Below are 18,314 nucleotides of genomic sequence, written 5' to 3'. Positions count from 1 at the left end.
TCTTAACACTCGCCTCCGAAGACCGACCACGCTATCGCAGTCATCGCCCCGGTTTCTGAATAATTAAGTAGCGAAGGAAGAGGAGTCGTCTCCCAGAAGCAACGGGAGTGGGCGACGGGTTGCTTACGGGAGGGGAGGGAGGGATGGTTCGGAGCAAGGGAGTCAGGAGTAGGAGGGGGGCCCAGTCGAGCGACTAACTTCCCTTCTCCTCTTTTGGCGGGCGGCGTGGCCTTGCGCCGGCAGAGCGGGGATGTTTCTACACTAGGTCTCCGGTTTGTGAGGGGGGGGGCATGGGGATTTTGTTCAACGAGAGCGGGCGCAAGTCTTTAGCACATAACGGATATCCAGCTCTCGTCCGATGCGTTTCAATGGCGAAAAGGTCCGACCCTTTTCATATCCAAGGAGAAAGGCCCCGCATCATTTTTCCCTGACGAAAACTGGACACTCTTTTGCGAGGACGAAGCGAAGGGAGCCGCTTACGTGGCGTGGAAAGTGCTTATTATATAATACTATATTTTGGGTACAGTGTGTTTCAACAGCTATGCGAGAAGTTTGCTCTTTTGTTTTTTGAACAATGATCAAAGCGTTAGTCGTCCTTAGATGTTTCAAGATTTTTATCGGTTTCATTTTCTCACGATTAATGACGGTAGTTAAAGAAATAATCCAAAAGCCATTGTAAACTTACGAAACTAGGGATACATTATTTTAATCTTCATTATTCGGTAATGGTTTGAATATTTAGAGCATTGAAGAACTTTGTACCTTACTTTAATCGAGTTCTACCTTATTCTTTCATTACAAATATAACCGCGTATCTATACACATAAATATAATGATATTACATAGTAACACAAGGATAATGAGATCGATTTTTCAAACTCCTTTCGGAAAGAATAAAATCCAAGAAAAAAACTGAAACCAGAGGACCCGAACTGTCGACCTAATTTATGTCCACGTAGGTTCACTTTAACATGTACCAATTTTTTCATAAAGCTCAGAGATTTCAGATTGGTTTCCTTTACAATGCCGAAAATGTCGAAGGCAGTTTTTTTAAACTCTGAATCACACGGAAATGCTCAATATCGCAATATCCACTATTCTTAGGTTTTCTTCTTCTTTCTATGAATAGGTATTACTGGATACTACTCTACGCGATTGAGGAAAGACATGCACTGTAGATGATTAATTCGCCATGCGCGAGTTTAAACTGGAATTGCGTATTCAGATCGTTCATCACCCACATTCCACGTATGCGACGAGCAACTGCGGAATAAAGCTCGCCGGAAGCCGATGCGATGAAACTGATGCCGCATTCCCCCTCTACTTCCCCCCTCCCATCATTCCCCCCTTCCAACCCCCCACACATGCGAAATTGGACCAAATGTATTCGAATCGGGGCCCTACAGACCATTCCTTCTCCACCAAACTTAGATTTTCACCCAGATTTCCACCCTTCTGGGAGTCTGCTGCCGCAGGAACTACACACCATTAGAGAAGGCCCAATCCCGAGTGACTCCGTTTAGATGGTTCTGATCCTTTCAATGAACGATAAACTGTTTTGCGGAAGCGAACGAGACCATAGTTCCATACCGTGTCTCCTGATGAGGAATGTGGTGAGAGTAAAGTCGTCAAAGTAAGAGTGGAGAAGCTACCTTTTATATTGTGAGCGAGCCCCTCGCGTGGCAAAACATAAATTTTCAATTTGATTGCGAAGTGACCGCCATCTACAATTGATTAGTTGCTATTCCTTAGATATAGCGCGACTAATAGATGACTAGCTACGGAATTCATTTTCGATATGAAGGAGAGGCGAGCATATTGGTAGAGGGCGGATTTTTAAGAAGAAGGAAGAAAACAGTCTTCAGAAAATGGGCTCCCCAGGACGAATAGTACTCATCACATGGCAACGTCCAATCCGATGGACGAAATATTCTCCTGGTGCTCTACACACTTCTCCTAGGCAGGGAAGGGGACATTACCTAGATTCCGGGAACGCTTATATTTGACCCCGGGCCCTCGACATATGAAGCCAATACCACGCCAATTAGATCCCCTTATTTTCTGTCATCCAGGAATGAGATACAAGTACCTGATTCAAGTCTTCCTCACCATTTCCAATGGAATTCCAATCACTAGCCCTCGTGAATTTATGAGATGAACTATAGCTATACATTGGATTGCCAGAATAAACATTTAGTGTGATGGTATCATGGGTAGGATTTGGGTATTGATTATTGAGATTTTGTATTTTAAAAATATCAATTATGAAGAATACAAATTTATAATAGGGAATATTTTATTTTTACATTTTTTCAAATTAACTCGCGAAAATAATAATGTAACGTAATAATTCCACATGATTGTTTCAAAATTTGCTCCAAGTTCCCGTCTCTTCATTTATGTCTTAGGTTGCTCTCATTTCATTATTGACGTGTTGGGAACGTCTGGCCACCACGCCCCCATTAAAAGTAATATTCAACATTTATTAATTAATTATATGAGTTCAAGACTGACAATAAGAAAATAACTTTATATCCTTATATACTTTATTTATTGAAAATGAACACTTTTCATTCTCTATTACTGATTTTCAAAAAGAGCTATTTTATACATTTAATTTTGAAAGCATTAATCCAGTAAATGGGATGACTGCCTACATGACTATCACTTCTTTCCAACTCGCTCAATTCCCCATTGCCTACTGAGATAATCTTAGCCAGGAGGGGGTCGAAATTACGTGGTATAAGATTCTCTCCGTTTCGGCCGGCCACACTTTAGTGCCCTCGAAAAATGCGAAAACCCGTGAGCACATTTGCTATAATCCACTCTTCCGACCTTTTGGCATTCCTTGGAGTGACTCGGGGCTAGTGAGAACGGAAAGCGTCGCGAAAAAGAATGAGTGGTTAAAGATGCTCTTCTGTCTTCACATAGAATACTTTCATGTAAATGAGCGACATTCCGGCAATTCACTATTAAAGAAACCATCTTGAATCAAGGAAAATGTCTATCGCTCACGAATATGAGGCGATACGAGCAACTAAATACAACCTGAGCTAACGTCGCTACCATCTAATCTATATCATCACCAGTTGTCTTTCCGACTTCCGGTGAAAGATTTTGTGCCAAAAATGAAAAGAAAAAACTTCCTGTGTCATAAAATCGGTGGACAGGGGCGTAGGACTTGGGCGAAATTATATTGCTATTTTTTTTAAGTGTGATAAAAAAGAACGGGATGGCAGATATTCAAACACGCCGGGGTAGGTGGACGTATTTCGTTCAGAGCTTCCGCCTACTGTTTGGTCTAAGTTTTGATAAACTCTGGAAACCCTTTTGCGGTCCGGAGCGACCAGTTGGCCTCATACATGAAACTTAGCAATTCCAGGGCAACAGCTGCACCGGCGACGGCAGCTTGCTGAATGGCCGACATTCCTCCCCGCGACATATTGACTTTCAACAGTTTCATTCTCAAAATTCAGGATTTAAAAGAGAAAAAGGGGATGGTGAGTCGTGCATGTCAGTGCTGTGGCGAAGAGGCTGCAGAAACATAAATAAATATCTCTCTTTTCTAAAATATCAGGAGAATGTTTTCACACACTCTTTTATAATTTGCTGGAAAAACACATTAAGTTCAGCTTGGAGAAGATCGAGAGCGTTTCTATCTATAATTCACATATTCAACAATTCTGAGAATTCTTGTCGTGAACGAGAGGAAAAAAATAGGTATATGGGATGAAATAAAGGGATGTAGAAAGGATGAAGTCCTAAATAATGAGTTGATGTTAAATGCATTGAGTTTAAGAGTTTTTTTGCCATGCCAATTATGGCTTATGAATATAGTTATATGTAAAACTAGGGTCTATCAAAAACCTACCCGAAGCCGGGCGACAAATCTTGTTGTTTGAATTACTAATGCCTTACGTTTCTACGTAACTATGCAGAGTGACGTGAAAAATTCCTAAATTGATGATAACGACTAACTTGTCATACTGATCCCTGTATATTCAATGAAATATAAAATAATGGCTGGTCAATATTCTTCTGATAAAATCGTAAATGAATAAAATAGTAATCGCATAACTTTCAATTCACTTCCAATCATCGCAAATTTTTTTAGTGCCATATGAAATTTCTCAAAACAAAAATACCATACAAATTCAGGCAAGTCGAAATTAAAACGTCTCCTTGAATTTTTCAAAATTTATTGAAAAATCAGGGCAAGTTACCATAACTGAGCCTAAGGAGTTTTCAATTTACTTCTTTGCTTTCATAAATTACCATAAAATGAATGAAATAATAGCTTTGCCTAAACGGAATATTCAGGAACCGGTTTGTTAAATTTTTACTCCGGAGATTGGTACCATGTACCGAGAAGCAGTATCATTTGTGTACTTGATACCATCCTGTAAATAGCAAAGTAGATTGCTCCGTATTTAAAATTGGCGAAAGAGTAACCATCACAACGAGTAATTTAGGAAACACTGCCATTTATCTTCGCCTTGAAACGTTCTTCCATTGTAGCGGTTTCCCAGATTGAGGATACTTTCAGGTTCAAGCCTCGAAAACTTGCAATTCTTGTTCGTTGGTAAAGGAAGTTATGAAACTCCTAATGCTTGCAAATCCCCCTCCATGGCATGGGGATGGAGGCGGTGGGAGGGAGAGCAGAGAGAGAGTGGAGTCGGAGGGAGAGAAAGGGTGGGAGAGAGTTGGATGAAGGATCGGATGTGCGCTTGTTTGGGGCGGAGGGAAGCATTCCCGTGGGATCAATATAAAGCCCCTAAAAGAGATGTCGTGTCGAAACAAGGGACACCAGCGGGTTCATTCATATTGCCGACCTCGTCGATGATGAATCGAACTACGGTTTTTATATGAGTCATTAGACATTCAATTCGTTCCGCGGGAATAAGCCCTCGGCTCTCCAACTTACAACGCTTCCAAACTGCATTTCATTTCATGTTCAGCAGCTTTTCATATATTCGCAAAAGAACATTCTATAAAGAGCGGAACCTCACCATTAGGGTGCAATTTTTCGTCCCCATTTAATTTTTAATGAGACAAAAGTTAGAATGAAACCAATCTGAAAAGATGCGAACCGAGTCGGGGACAGATTTTGACAGTTGTATCAGTCGGTGTGGTTCTCCATTGCAATCTTGCATTACTATCTGTCAGCAATTTAAACCTGGTCACAGGAAATCATTATTATATCGTTATTGCAACAAATCAAAAATCACATGCAAACTAAGACAGATGAAGAAAATACAAAGAGAAAATTCCGCTGTTTTCAAGAGAAATGATTAAGTTTTGGGAAAAGAAAAGTGTATAAGGAAATATTCAATATAATATTTTATCCCATAATGGAAATAAACTAGAGATTTTAGAGTCAAAAATAAACTTTTGGAAAATTATTTTCACTGAAAGCAAATATTTTACGACCATGATGTCATGAAAAAATAATTTATCGATGTATTGGGAAAATAAAAGACCAATCTTCCTAAGAAGTTAACTTCTTAAATCAGCTAAAGGAAGCGTATAGATATTGTTTCTCATCCTATTCAATGAATTGAAAAGTGACTATTTATCAATTTAGGTCCTTCTCTTTGAGCAAAGAAAACTGAGAGCCTGGAAAATCCAGCCATAAGGCAGCATTGCCACCAGTATTTCAACTGTACAGCTAGGAAAGGCGCTCCAAGAAGTAGTCATATAAGAGCAAAATTTGTAATCATGTATCAGAAATGATTATCATGATTATTATATTGTATTCGAAGGCTATTGTTATATTTCAAAGAACCCATTTTCTTGGAAACAGTTAATCAGAGGTATTAGATTACAGTTTAAATAAAGTTGAGGTTCTCCTCAAAGTGAAATTTCATGACTTTAGTAAAGGAACAAATGTATCGAATGCTCAAGTGATGTGTACGGAAGATGTCACTAGTTAAGGAAAATAAGGAGTATTTAAATATAGCTGAGATTAGCTATGTTCATGTAGGCTTAGATGGTAAAATGACATTACATCACTTTTTACGGTTGGAAAATCTTTGACCACCGAGCCATTTTTCAAGCTACACACAGAAACACCGCAGAGAAAACACAAAAATTTTGGAAAAATATAAGTTTATTTTTCAACATAATCTCCTTTCAGCCCTATACACTTTTCCCAGTGATGTTTAATAAGTTCGATACCATTTTTATAATAAGAACTGTCTTGCTCCTCAAAATATCCATTAAATGCCGACATCACTTTTTACGGTTGGAAAATCTTTGACCACCGAGCTATTGTTCAAGTTTGCGAACAGAAAATAAACCGATGGGGCTAAATATAGCGAATAGGGTGCATGAGGTAGCAATTCAAACCTAAATTCATGAATTTTGGCGATTGCAATAATGGATGTGTGAGCTGGTGCATTGTCTTGAAACAATACTTTCTTCTTAGCCAAATGCATCCGCTTTTGCTTGATTTCTTCGCTTAAACGTTGCAATAAGTTCGCACAATAATCACTGTTGATAGTTTTTTTCTTTTTCAAGATAGTCAATGAGAATTATCCCACGCGCATTCCAGAAAACCGACCTTGCCTGCATATGAAACGGTCTTCGCATTGTTTGAAGACGGTTCTCTCATTTGAATCCATTGTTTTGACTGTTCTTTTGTCTCGGGTGTGAAGCAATGGACCTATGCTTCATCCATTGTTATGAAACGGCGCATAACTCTGCTTTGTTGCTACGTAACTTTGCTAAACACTCAATTGAAACATCATCACGACAGTGGTTTTACTCGGCTGTGACCCGTTTTGCACACAGCTTTCTCATGTCCAAATATTCAGTTAACATGAGATGTACCGACTTTTTGAAATGCCTACTATGTCTGATAGCTCCTGCAATTTTAGTCGACGATCATCCTGTATCACTTTGTGGATTTTCTTCACCGCTTCTAGAGTCGTCAGCTCATTTGGCCGGCCAATGCGATGATAGCCTTGACAGCTAGTACGGCCTCGTTTAAACTCTGCTACCCAATATTTTACTGTTGTAAACGAAGGAGCAGACTCACCCAGAGTAGAATCCAGTTCAGCTTTTATATTGGTTCGGCTGAGGCCTTTCAAACAGAAGTATTGTATCACATAACGATGACCAATTTTCTCCATTTTCACAAATTCTCTGAAAACGTTCACTATTGATGGCTGCCAAACAAATACTAAACAACGTGGCGACTTCCAACTTGAAACATATGCTTTATAGATTGCATAATTTCTAATACAGTGATATACTTTAAACAACTACTGCCACCAGAAGGTCATACCAGGTACTTCTGGGTCTACTCTCGCATCAATGATATTAGCGACAAGTGACGTCACGATTTATACCCTAAATCGATTCGAATCGAACGATTTCGAATAAAATTCTAAATCGCTCTCCTCCGCAATGAGAAGTTTATTATGCTTGGAAACTCATATTAAAAACGCGATGCATAGAAATTAAATCTAACATATATTTTTCTTTTCAAAATGTCAAGAAGGGCAACCAGCATTAAATAAATTAATAAGCGAGTGAAGGCATTAAGTGAATTGCAGCCATAACTCACTTTTAATTACCCTCTTTGATTATACTACGAAGAAACAGGGATCTAAGAAGTACGGTCTCATGAATATTAATGATTGAACTTTAAAAGCAAAATTCCAGACTTCATGGCAACAGTTCACCAAGGATTAATTTTGCTATCCTTGCTTCCCCGGCTAATTTATCTTTAGCTTCCTTGCCTTCATCTCCCGGTTAACAAGGATCTAAAAACATTAAAAGTATCTCCTTTAAATTAAATAGTATTTCAATAGTATTTGCACGAGGTTTACACAATTATCTATTTCAGATCCAAACTGATTTAAAACTTCTTTTGGGCACATTCTTATATGCAAATCAGTATTTAATGGGGATATCACTTTTTCATAATACACACGAGAAAGGATATCATAAAACTGACTGGGCTGATGGGAAGTAGAGGACAAGTACAAAATAGGTTTATGACAAATATAATAAATTAAACATTTTATGGCTGTAAAAAATAAGTGTAATAGACTATCTTGAGATTAAGTAATTCATAGAATAACCATCCCTTTCATGCTAGCTTAATAAACTGAAATGCGAATTTTCTGGAGAATTAGAGACCCCACTTAATACATATCCCTTCCTTTTAACTTTCACCTTCTACAAGGATATAAATTGTTCGATAGTGTGTTTCCCTTGAAGCAAATCATGTCATTTAAAGCATTAATGTTTACAAAACGCCCTATTATTTACGATAAAATAGTGAGGGATAGGTAACACGATTTTCATAAGAATAAGGCACAAGCACTCACTCATATGAGAACTAGTCCAACATAACACCAATAATAATTCTAAGGGTAAGTTAATACCTAAACAGCTAAAAAACTCCAGTTCTAAGAACTAGTCAAATCCCCTTAATGTCCTCTTTAAAATAAATGACAGCCACTCCATTGTCACAGAAGTCACACTCCATCATCACAATTGGATTGACATCCAAAAGAGGATCACAAATATTTTTTTGCACATGTAGTACTTTTGATTATCATCCTGATATTACAGGAATCTTGATTTTGATCAAGCAACACCTAACACCTAAGTCAAGACGACAAATGAGGAAATCGTTCGACGCTTACCTTTCGGATTCCCTGATTGTTGGCGCCGCGTTGGCGCCCCCTCCGCTGCCGCTCGTGGACGATGGCGGCGTCTTGAGGCTCTTGAAGGCTTTTAACCACTTGGACCGCATGCTGCCAGTGGATGTGGAGGACATCTTCCGCTCGCGACCAGAACCGTCAGCTGCACCCCCTCCACTACTCTCCACTTTCGAAGCAAACAGCTCCTTCTGCGGGAGAAAAGAAGGGAGAGAGAGGGAAGAATTCAATCAGTCATAGAAGCAAATCTTTGAAGGAAGATGGAAATGGGTTTAAGTTTACAGGAACAGCCTTCAAAGGTCTGGCAGCTATCTCATGACGAAAGAAATAATATTCAATTGTATTAACAGCTACCCTTAGCGTTGCAGCATGGAATTGAGCTACAGTACTCCAGTGATTATGCCAATGCTAGATGAAGTGGTGAAGAAATTGACGGACACTTTTTATTGTAAATTATCCACACAAGGCGCAGACCCCGTGAATACGCAGTGGGTACTGATTCACCTTTCTCCCGTGTGCTCTAGTTTTTCTCCGTTCGGATAAGAAAATATTTAATCCATTTTTGAGCCAGCCTTAACTTTCGCAAAATCTAGCTTACCACAGAAACAAACACACGCATACATGCATACACAAATATTATATGTATGAGTGTGTATATACGTGTGTATATATACACACACAGAGTCAATCCTCCATTTCATATTAATTTTTTCAAGTGAAATTCGATATAACAGTTCTGTTATGCTTCGAGTTAAAATGCAAAAACCTATTGATTCAATATAAGAGTGACAATTAAAAAATATTTTTTCTCAGCTGCCGAGACTGTCTATAATCTACAAATTTATTACAAGAAGAAAACAGCAACCATCATCGCTGCTATTTTGTTAAATCATCTAATAAAGGAAGACCATCATCACAGTATTTTCACGAATGCTTACCATTGGGTTCTCTAATTTCAAAAATGTCTCACCTCGCCCTAAAATATTAGTCCAAGAGATTTAATTATTTGCAGATAATAAACTATTGCTAAATTCACTTCTAAATTACAGCAAAAACTATTGTTTTCAATTCATGACACAATAGATTCTGCATAATATAATTACGCAAGATTTCAAGCCACATAAGTTATGAAACAAATTATGCCTCGGAGGGTCGAATAATTTAATTGAAAATAGAAATTAATAAATGAAATAGGAAACGGTGTATAATTGGTAAATGTTTCTACTAAATGATATCAGTTTTTCTAATATTATACTCCGCTAGTACCTAATAATACGCTGGAATCATGAAAACGAAACCTTGAAAGCTGGTGTCAAGTTTTCTATTGCATTCAGTTCTCTGGAATTCCTCAAAGTATTCTTCCTCGCTAATTTAGGCCTTATCCATTAAATCGGGTAAACACAGATTAGGAGGAGCATGGCAAGTTAACTCTGATAAACTTCTGACTCACATGATTTCTGAGTATAATGCGCCAATTCCTGAAATAAATATTCAAAATGAGAAAATCTTAAATTTCACTTCCAATGACCTCAATATGATACTTAAATAATAAATTCATCAATCAATTGAAAAATATTCAGTAGAGTAGAGGGAAATCACTTGCTGAATATAACGCTGAAGTACTTCATAAAGCTTCAAGTAGATTGATTCATTCATAGCAGTTTATCCCAAGAAAATAATGTACCGCGATCCCTTCCCCCTTGCAGGCCTGAAGCGAGGTAAATAATGAATGTCATGTCGCTCACCGGAAAGCTATTACAGTTGCATGTCCTATTTCAAGCTCCAAACGTTGAACATTCAGAGCACATGGATCCAACTGGTATCCTTTACAAGGGTTGGTCAAACCCTTGTGATCGATACATTAGTCGCGCCTTTATTAAGGGGAGGAGGGGGAGGGATTAATAACAAGGCTTTGCGTTAAGTTCTTAGGCTGGGTGAAACAAGAAGAAACGTGTGCCCACGAACGTCTTTCATGTTCCCAAAAAAAGATCATTACAGGAGTTTCGCAAATTTTTCTTTCAATTATCCACATATACACACACATATGTACATGAATTTGCATACGTTTTTCTTGGTATCTATCAACAGTTTTTTCTTCATGCTGAATTTTGAAGTGGCATTAAAATTTTATTTAATATCAACTTTTCTTCAAAAAATATTTTCGGGCTTAAGTTTAAGAAATATGTTCCCTAAAATAACTCATAATGAGAGAGTTTTTTATACTTTGGCTATATGGACAGGAAATGGCGCGTAAAGTAAGTGTGCCGATGCATTTTATTTACGAACACATGCAATATTTATTGCGTGAAAACAAAAATTGACCCAGGCAGATTGGAGTTAGGACAGTATTCTAAGAAATAGAAACTCTTATCATACTCGCAGGGATCAGGCAGGCAAGAAATGTGTCATAAACACCAATATTTAACATGAAAAACATGAACATGATGAGAAGTATTCATGATTTAAATGAAAGTAACGCAAGCGATTCAATTAAAGAATGATAAAATACGACATTCAAAAAGGATGAATCTCTTGAATGTTTTAGAGAATGTCAGGGAGCAATAAAAATCAATTCCCTTCCACTGGAACCAGAATAGATGGACAGCATCTACGTGCTTCGACATCGTACACGGTTTATCGCTGCCTCGTAGGCGCCACTAAAGATAAACCGGAGAAATCCACTCGGAATAAACGTGTTCCCTTTTACTGCGACTCTGTGGCTCTCACAAGCCCGCATTCCCTCGCAACCGGTCGCTTCCTTTTCCACTCTCCGCCCCTTTCCCCTGTCACTCTTTTTCTATCTCCTTCCTACGTCCCTTCTCTCACCCTCGCCTCAATCTTGTCTTTCCGCGCACGGCGTAAAGCATTTTTCCGGCTCCAAATGAGTTGGACCCTCGATCGAATTTAATAGACCGCAGGGTGGGACGTGACTGACTTTTTCAATCGGTGTGGGTATAAAATAAGGAAGAGGTAGTATTGACTCCCCAGCCTCGGAAAAAACCATGCCTAGTGAAGGGATGGGCGAAGTGGTAGCATGGAAAATTTCGGCTCGATAGCTCGGTTTACTGCATTTTATTACCATTGGGCGCTAAAACAAATACAACCATCCCCTAAGAGAAAATTAAATCTTTTCAAAAGTTTATTTAAATAGATATTTTGTTAAAAACAGGTTCAAGGAAATCAACTGAGGCATGTCAGCTCGTGTATTGTTGGCTCTCTCCAGTGAACATGAAGGACATTATTCTCACCTCGCTTAAGCGGCGTACGTTATTATAACGGCTTGTTATATAGTATATATTAGCGGGAACTTATCGTGCATCCACATCTTCGGATGCCGTATTACTGCTTTGACTGCTAAAGGGATCATGGCGTACTAATATTTTCCTCAAATTACTCCAGCTAAATTAATTTGAAAACTTTAGCCTTTAGAATTTACTGTTAGATATGGGGGTGCCCGGTGACTTGAATTAACGTTGAGGAAAATGGATTGAACTTCGAAATTTACAAAATTCAAAGGCACTGCAATGCATTTTTTGGTGGAAAATCCTTTGAAACATATTTTGTCTAAGTAAAAGTAAAATACTTCCAACACAAAAGAATCAAGATGTAAACATCTACATTAAATTATGATGCATAAACATAACATATATATATATATATATATATATATATATATATATATATATATATATATATGATTACGTCTAAGTTACGCCGAAGTGTTGAATAATAAACTTGGACAGCAAGAAACAATATAAGAAAACATAAAAAGATCACTCACACGTTATTTCTTGATCATTTCGACGGAATTCAGCTCCGTCTTCATCGGGATATATATATATCCCGATGAAGACGGAGCTGAATATATATATATATATATATATATATATATATATATATATATATATATATATATATATATATATATCATTACTTCCGTCGAAATGATCAAGAAATAACGTGTAAGTGATCTTTTTATGTGTTCTTATATTGTTTGCTGCTGTCCAAGTTTGTTATTCAACACTTCCGTGTTACTTCGACGAAATCATATATATATATATAATCTCCACAAGTATAAAAGATAAATGTACAGAACATTTCTGTACATTTTGAATGTATTTCCTGTTCTCAAACAGGTAATACCTTCAAAATTACTCTTGGAAAGTTCCCGAGCATTATTTACGCGGACATCATTAAACAAGATATTACTATAAAATTGTGAGCAATGGTTTTTTTCATAAAGGGTGAGAATGATTTCTGTTTAGTCCTACATCTACATTAAACATTACCCCGAAGGAGGTACAAATGCGTGTGGCAAAATTGAGTCTGATAAAAAAAATAGCCATATAATTTGTACACGTTGATATTCTCACATTTTAGAAATTTTCTACTTATAAATGCATCTGCTCAGAGCTGTTATCCGATTCCAGGGACCCATAAAAGACAGCATCGCCTTTGAAGTGGTTAGATATGAGAAAATTGTGAAATCAGAAATGATGGCATTAATCCATAGGGTACATCCAGGACGAGCAAAACTCCTTTCCACAATTTGGGAATATTGAACATTTTTCGTGCTGAACCGGCGTTCTCAGGGGTTTGCGAAGAATAAAACCACGCGATTCTACGCCCACGAAACAGCCATTAATTCCCCATCACTTGTCAGGTCAACGTTTTTGCTCCAAAGTCGCACCCAGTGGCTCTGTGGAGAGATTATCGCAAATACTACCCCCGCCTCCCTCCCCTCCAACCACCATTCCTCTACCGCAAGGATGCGGAAGAGCAATATAAGACGAAAAAAGGTGAAATTAGAGTAACGTTGAGGGTAGGACGGGATGCCTGGGGCTTGGAATTGAGGGGAGAGGGAGAGCTGGACAGATCTGAAAGAAAAAGAGGCGAGAAAGGATATTGATAAAATCCGAAAAATATTTCGCGCGAGTGGCCTCTCTCTGGGTCAACACCGACCTCAACTCCCTCTGGGTAGCGAAAATAAATCAACAAATGGATTCAATGGGGAAATGGAAGAGGGCGTAGAAAGATGGGATTGTGGAAAGGAGATGAAGTGAAAGAAAAATAAATACCTTCACTGGTGAAAACTTTAAAAGAAACGAAAAAAAAATAAAATTTTTGATTTGTAAGGTATGTGGAGGGGATGACCACTCCTATTGAAAATCGTAATTTTCACGGGTCTGGAAAACGTAACCATTTGGAAACAGCATACCTCTACTACAAGCAAAAAGCTAATTCTTAGATTTACAGGATGCAATAACGTTAGCTGACCGGTGGAATCATAAGAGCTGCATGGAAATAATTATCCGCTGTGAGCTCAGTGAAGATTTTTCTATTTATCTATCCAGACAGATTATTCGGAGTGCTTTTACGCCATCGTTCTTTAAAGTAGACAGGAATTACGAAAAATAAGAGCAAGGGGTGTTTTTCAGCGTGAATAAGCTTTTGAGGTAAGATATTTCACATAGTCATAACTTCAACAATTCCTATTAACTGTCATCTTAGGGTTCAAAATATTTTCAAGTTTAATTAGGATAGAAAGTTAACTTAACTCACTCACAGGAGTTCCAATTCAGGCGATGCCTCTGTATAACCGCACTTTTTAATATATGCAATTCTATTTTCTGGATTCGAGGTTCCTTTTTCTCAGAGCTACAATTTAGTTCACAAGTCATTTTAATTTGCACATATATAGTCTGTTGGTGAATAAAAATTATTCGTATATTATTACTTACCTAACTTGCATCGTATACGAATTTTAACGCCTCGTATCATATGTAAGACTGAATTTAGAGGAGTTGTCAGGTAACCTTGAGCTTGATAAACGGGCCTCATCCGTGTCTTCCTGGGATCCAAGCATCACAATGAGACGATTCGGCTCTCTACCCTAAATTCGTAATTTAGACACTCCATGTAGCTAATTACGAGGCGAGCTCTCACATTAAGTCATAACACGTCACCAATACGATTAAATATACATGCATAAGGAAGGTAAAAGCTATATTTGGTAATATTCGCTGGAGGAAGGTGAAAGTTACATTTGGTAATATTCGCTCTCAAATTTATTTTATCCCCCGCCCGACAGGCCACAATGACGCAGTGGCTGTATACTGTTATGTGAACTCTGTCCAGCCATGCAATATTTTGAGAAAAGTACAGGGTTCGTCCGGAAAATAAGTACTGATTTTTTCCCGCCGCTCCAGGCGCGCCCAGCTCCGCTCTGACGGGCTGCGATTGAAGGGGGGTATGTTGGCAAGCGACGCTGAAAAAGGCAGTCGGATCTGAGCTGTGGTGTAGTGAGGAGCTCTGTTAACGCGAAATTCCACGCTCGACCCACGTCACGGAACGCGATGCCGAAGTTTTTGGAGCAGCGTTATTCCATCAAATTTGCGGTAAAGCTTGGGAAATCGTGTACCGAAACTGTCGGTATGATTAACCAGGCTTACGGGGAGTCAGCCATGTCCAGAAACATGATCTTTCGGTGGCACAAGATGTTCGTGGAGGGCAGAGAAGAGGTCGACGACGAACCACGGCCTGGACGCCCATCAACGACACTCACCGACGAAAATGTGCGAAAAGTTCGCGATGTACTGAACTCTGATCGTCATCTTAGTGTTCGGATGATAGCAGAGCAGTGTAATGTGCCAAAAACAATAGTGCACGACGGACAGGCTTCGAAAACAAGTCGCCCGCGTCCGGCCAGCGATCAAAAAATCTGGCGGCTGCATCACGACAATGCGCCGTCTCACACCGCGCTTGTCGTGTCGGACTTCTTGGCCAAGCACGGCGTGGCAACGCTGCCGCACCCGCCCTACAGCCCGGACTTGGCACCACCGGACTTCTTTCTGTTCCCGAAGATAAAGAGGAGTTTGAAAGGAACGCGATACGGGACTTTGGACGCCGTCAAAGAGGCCGTGACGACGTGTCTTCGAGAGGTTCCCGATGATGCCTTCGCGGGAGCGTTCCAGGAATGGAAACGCCGCTGGAACAAGTGTATCGACTCACAAGGGTCCTATTTTGAGGAATATCAGCTTAAGATATGTAAAAGTGTAATAAATTTTTTTTCCTGAGCTCAGTACACTTATTTTCGGGACGAACCCTGTAGCCTACCTAGAACAATGAGGGCTTAGTTCCCTTCGAAGCACTCCCCTTGGGACCTCAAGCAATTATCTCAGCAACTGTTCCACTTTTCAAAATAACCGGCCAAATACTTTTTCGGAATGATCATAGGCTGCCTCGTCGATTTTTCCTTAATCTCATCAACGTCAAGGATTTCGTGCTGCAATCGTAGGGAACTTGCTCCAAGCCGCAAAGGATGACCCAAGTTTTCTAAAAAAGGCCATCACTGGATGAGTCATGGGCCTACGGCTATAACCCTGAAACCAGCTCAGCCATCCCAACAGTCGGGTGACGATATTTACAGGAGAATACTACGAGACAGCTTATCAACATTCCGAAAAAGGAATTGACCGATTATTTTGGTAAGTGGAAGAGACGCTGAGAATAATGGGAGTACTTCGAAGGGGACTAAGCTTTCATTGTTCTTGGTAGGTTGTTTTTCTCAAAATATTGCATCGCTTGATAGGTTTCGGACAGACTTCGCATGAATATATGTAGTCACCAATCTTCTACGTTACAGAATTCTGAAATAGTAAATCTTGTATGCATTATGCTTGATGGCTATTCCTAACACGGTGTTCGACGTACTTTTACGCTGTAATAACTGTTGTTCGGAGATCATGAGAAACGTAGGACGGCCATCGCGTCATTTAAGATGAGATTTGATCAGCAGGAACCCGGCAGGAAATTTTAACTATCAAAAACTAGTAAACTGGTTCACATCAAATGTCTTTGGAGCGTCGGTGGCGGAGATCCCTTATCACCGTTGACGCAACTCAATCCTGTTACCATCGACGGAAAGGCTAGAATACTGATGTTGTGGTTTAGTTTCAAAACGGCAGAAAAGCTCACCCCGCCTATTAAAAGGCAGGACGATGGAGGAAATGAGAGCCATGAAAGAGACAGGGAACGGGAGGCGGTGGAGGAGATGCGGAGAGGAAAATAGATAGAGGAAAGTGAAAAAGCCGAGTAGGACGCATGAGGACGTCCAGGATTCGGGAATGAATTAACGTGTGGAGACAGACAGGCACGCAGCCAAAGGGGCGAGGGTGAGGTTTAGACGTCTGGACCACATCGTTTCTCTTGACATTCCGTGCTACGGCCTTATTCAAGAATTAATTGCTAAATGGGAGACCAGAACCAAAGATAAATGACGTGGAAATAATGAGAAAGCATTATTTTTTTGGTCACTTAAAAAAAGGGTAATTATTCCGAACCCAATTAATATTCCATTTTTACTTACACTACGTTCAAGAACTTCACAGAACACTCTTGACCACCTCCCCTTTTGAAGGGGTAGATATTGGTTCAATAGGCATTGGTGACGCTCATTCGCAATAATTCATACGGCAAGCAATATATTACATTTAGTAAATGGATGGTGTCGGAGTATTTGCTGTTGCTGATAGCAGTCTAAGGAAGATATTAGTTGCCACAAAAAGTAAACGCAAAGCTGAGGAGTTCAGAATCACGAACAGAGATCAGCTGGTCATCAGTCCAATGAAGCATTCTCATTAGTTTATCAAGCTCATTGTGTTTTCAGAGATATCTCAAAATGAAAAACCATAGCAAAATCATAATTAATCAAATTATTAGCCCTGGGAGACACGAAAAATGCACAAATAATCTTTATAAAAAAATAAATAAAAAGAATAAGATAAAACAATGGGAATATGATTGGATTGTCAGTTATCACTTAAGGAGTCATTAAAAGTAGCAGTCTTCGCCTTCAGATTCGAGCAAAATACTTATATAGGGAGCAAAATACATTAAAATTAATAATAAATTCGCCATGATGGCGAGCCTATTGTTACATTTATGATCGATAATATAAGGCTGTTGACGCTCTTGAAGACCCATTTCTTAGACCATCTGAGCATTTTAATTTCTAAGACCATTCTCACCTATTTTTCATACTTATTTAACTTAGGGCAGCTAAGCCCTAGAGGAAGCATGTTCTCGAAAACGAATTTTGATTTTAAATAGTAAGAAGAGTAAACTTTTGTCAAAAAAGGCCATCTCCTGACCTTAAGTGCGACCAGTCATATTTCAAATCAATACAGCCTGAAGCTATATTGCAAATAAAGACTGTAGAGCACTTGGGGAAATTTTTCATTCGCTTGAACGACTGTAGATTACGATATTAGTGAATCGGTTGCATTTTCTCACAAGTAAGCAGATCCTCCTCCTTTCAACGAAGACTTCGGGAGTAGAGACGACACCATCACAGTATGGGCCACAGTTCCGCACTTACTTCAGGTTCGAAATCTTTGCACCTGAACATGCCCAACAGAACCCAGATAAAAACATCACTCAAAGATACGGATTATCTTGGAAACAACCCAGATATCACGGGCTCTAAAATCTCAACTCTTTCAATTTTCCCAATCACCACAAATCATGGAATTTGTTCTAAAAATAGATAGAAATATGAATTCCTTTAAAGCAAATGGCTATTTTATGGCTATTAAGAGCTAATTGCAGCAACTCAGAGTAAAATGAAAGAAATAGTCA

General features: G+C 39.1%; 1 protein-coding gene across 8 annotated transcripts in view; it reads right to left on the bottom strand.

Annotated features, from left to right (window-relative positions):
• The window catches only part of Stacl (SH3 and cysteine-rich domain-containing protein), a 788,683-nt gene that overhangs the window by 97,246 nt on the left and 673,123 nt on the right, over nt 1-18,314 (bottom strand). For all 8 annotated transcript variants that reach the window (XM_071586629.1, XM_071586632.1, XM_071586633.1 and 5 more), the window contains exon 10: nt 8,661-8,866. In XM_071586629.1, coding sequence (XP_071442730.1) covers nt 8,661-8,866 — 206 coding nt within the window. The remainder of the gene's footprint in view (nt 1-8,660; nt 8,867-18,314) is intronic.

The sequence above is a fragment of the Hetaerina americana genome, unplaced genomic scaffold (genome assembly GCF_022747635.1).
Source record: "Hetaerina americana unplaced genomic scaffold, ioHetAmer1.1.p SCAF_24, whole genome shotgun sequence".
Taxonomy (NCBI): domain Eukaryota; kingdom Metazoa; phylum Arthropoda; class Insecta; order Odonata; family Calopterygidae; genus Hetaerina; species Hetaerina americana.
Note: the sequence above shows the minus strand (reverse complement) of the source record. Positions and strands in the feature narration are given on the sequence as shown.